The sequence below is a fragment of the Penaeus japonicus genome, unplaced genomic scaffold (assembly GCF_977035675.1).
Source record: "Penaeus japonicus unplaced genomic scaffold, GWHDUDI00000001_assembly GWHDUDI00000002, whole genome shotgun sequence".
NCBI classification, from domain to species: domain Eukaryota; kingdom Metazoa; phylum Arthropoda; class Malacostraca; order Decapoda; family Penaeidae; genus Penaeus; species Penaeus japonicus.
Window position 1 is genome coordinate 10,840,957 of NW_028234404.1, and position 2,500 is coordinate 10,843,456.

At 29.0% G+C, this 2,500-nt stretch overlaps 1 protein-coding gene across 1 annotated transcript in view; it reads right to left on the reverse strand.

The window, feature by feature from the left end:
* The window catches only part of LOC122244186 (nephrin-like), a 181,466-nt gene that overhangs the window by 148,132 nt on the left and 30,834 nt on the right, over positions 1–2,500 (reverse strand). The window contains exon 2 of the mRNA XM_086544944.1: positions 263–686. Coding sequence (XP_086401070.1) covers positions 263–371 — 109 coding nt within the window. The 5' untranslated portion in view covers positions 372–686. The remainder of the gene's footprint in view (positions 1–262; positions 687–2,500) is intronic.

Sequence of the window (2,500 nt, forward strand, 5' to 3'; positions counted from 1 at the left end):
ACCCCTCTCTCTCTTTCTTCCCCCTTTCTCTCTTTCTCCCCCTCCCACTCTCTCTATTTTTCTCCCCCCCTCCCTCTCTCTCTCTTCCCCCCCCCCCTCTCTCTCTCCCTTCCCTCCCCCTCCCTCCCTCCCTTCCCTCCCCCTCCCTTCCCTCCCCCTCTCTCTCTCTCTCTCTCTCTCTCTCTCTCTCTCTCTCTCTCTCTCTCTCTCTCTCTCTCTCTGTCCCATCCCTCCTTCAAGAGAAACTAAAACACGAACTTACCTTTGTCACCACAGAAACCCAGGAGAATAAAGAGGACGATGTGAGCCGTTCCTATTGGTCGATACATCTTCACGGAAAATGACGTCACGCTGCTGATTGTCTCCAACATAGACGGGAATTTTCCTCATCATATCGAGAAGAAAAGGGTGATGATAATACAGCAGAGTTCCTTCACATTCTTTTGCTACTGTATTTTCGTTGTAGGAAAAAATATAGCTCTGTTTTATTTTTTTTTCTTATAATTATTTCTATTTACACAAATGTACGGATTTTTTCGTTCTTCATTATGTTGTTTTTTTGTGTGTTTGTTTTGTTTTATGTTGATATTTTTTTATTCTTGTTTTTCTATTTCTTCTTTTCACGTTCTTTACAATATCTCGTCCCGACTGTGTGGAAGAACGAACGTCTCATGTTGGCGACGAATCTGAAAAGAAAAGGAATATTTCTGAGTCAAGTAAGCTTTTCATATAAAACACTTATTTAAACAATGTTGAGAATTTAAGTAGCTGGGGTATGAATACATATATATATACATATATATATATATATATATATATATATATATATATATATATATATATATATACATATATATACATATACACACAAACACACACACACACACACACACACACACACACACACACACACATATATATATATATACATATATATATATATATATATATATATATATATATATATATATATATATATATATATATATATATATATATATACATAAATATATAGATATAATATATATTATGTAATAAGATGATATAATATAATATATTCTACAGTATAATACATAACCGCATTACTCATCCAGACCCCATTCATGCATTACAATTGCCAACAAGGAAATTACCATGACAAACTGATAACAATGACAATGATTGGGACCAAAATAGAAGAGAAACAACCCTTCCAAATATATATATATACATCCCCCGATAATATTTCATCACACACAATATGTGAAAATGAAACTGTCATATTCAAACTGATATATTATATTACTGTCCCGCTGTATATTGGGTTTTGATGTCATCGATATATGTAATAATGCATTAGCCTTAATAGGATACTCTCTGATGAATTTTGATCCGGTGGGTTTGATATATTGTTTTTTTTTTTTCTTCGTTTTTTTATGATGTGTGGAAACTGCGAAGGGAATAATGATAATTATAGTGTTAATGATAGCTGTAGTAGCAACTGCAACAAAAACATTAACGATAATGATAGTATTGATAATATCAACAGCAACAACAGCTATGGTAATGATTATGATTAGTGATGATAACAATAACAATTATGATAGTGATGATAGTAATGATAATAATGGTAATAATATTAACGATATTGAAAAAAATATATATATAATAAAAGTCATGATAATGATAATATTAAAGATGTTTTAAATGTTAGTAATATTGATGATAACACTATTAATGGTAATAATGATAATAATAAATAATAATAATAATAATAATAATAATAATAATAATAATAATAATAATAATAATAATAATGATAATAATAATAATGATAATAATAATAATATCAGCAATGGAAGTAATAATGAAATTGATTATAATGATAATGATAGTAATATCCATAATGACACTATTAATAACAGTAATAAATATTGAAATAATAACCTAAATAACGACGATAACCGGGACCATAGTATTATCTTTAATGATAGTAACAAACACAGTAAGAATGATAATGATTATGGTATTGATAAATATGCTGATAACAATTATGATATCATCAATGACTCAACGTCTGTTAACAGCAATGATGATAGTAATACTATCACAACAATGGCAATAGCAAAACTAATGATTGTGGTGAAAATAATGATAATGTTGAAGATGATGATTGTGGTGATGATGATAACGATGATGATGATGATGATGATGATGATGGTGATGATTGTGATGATGATAATAATGATAATGAGGATTATAATTGTGATAAGACGACCGGACAATCTACTAATTTAGGAATGTCCACTACGACATTAAAATATATTACCAAATTCACTGATGTAGTATAATAACAAAGATAAAACAACAACATCAAAACATCAACAAAATAGAACTGACGATGAATGATGTAAAATACATCTGAATGCAATGATAATAATAAGGATGATAATAATAATAATAATAATGATAATGATAACAATAGTAATAACAATAATGATAATAATAAAAATGATAATTA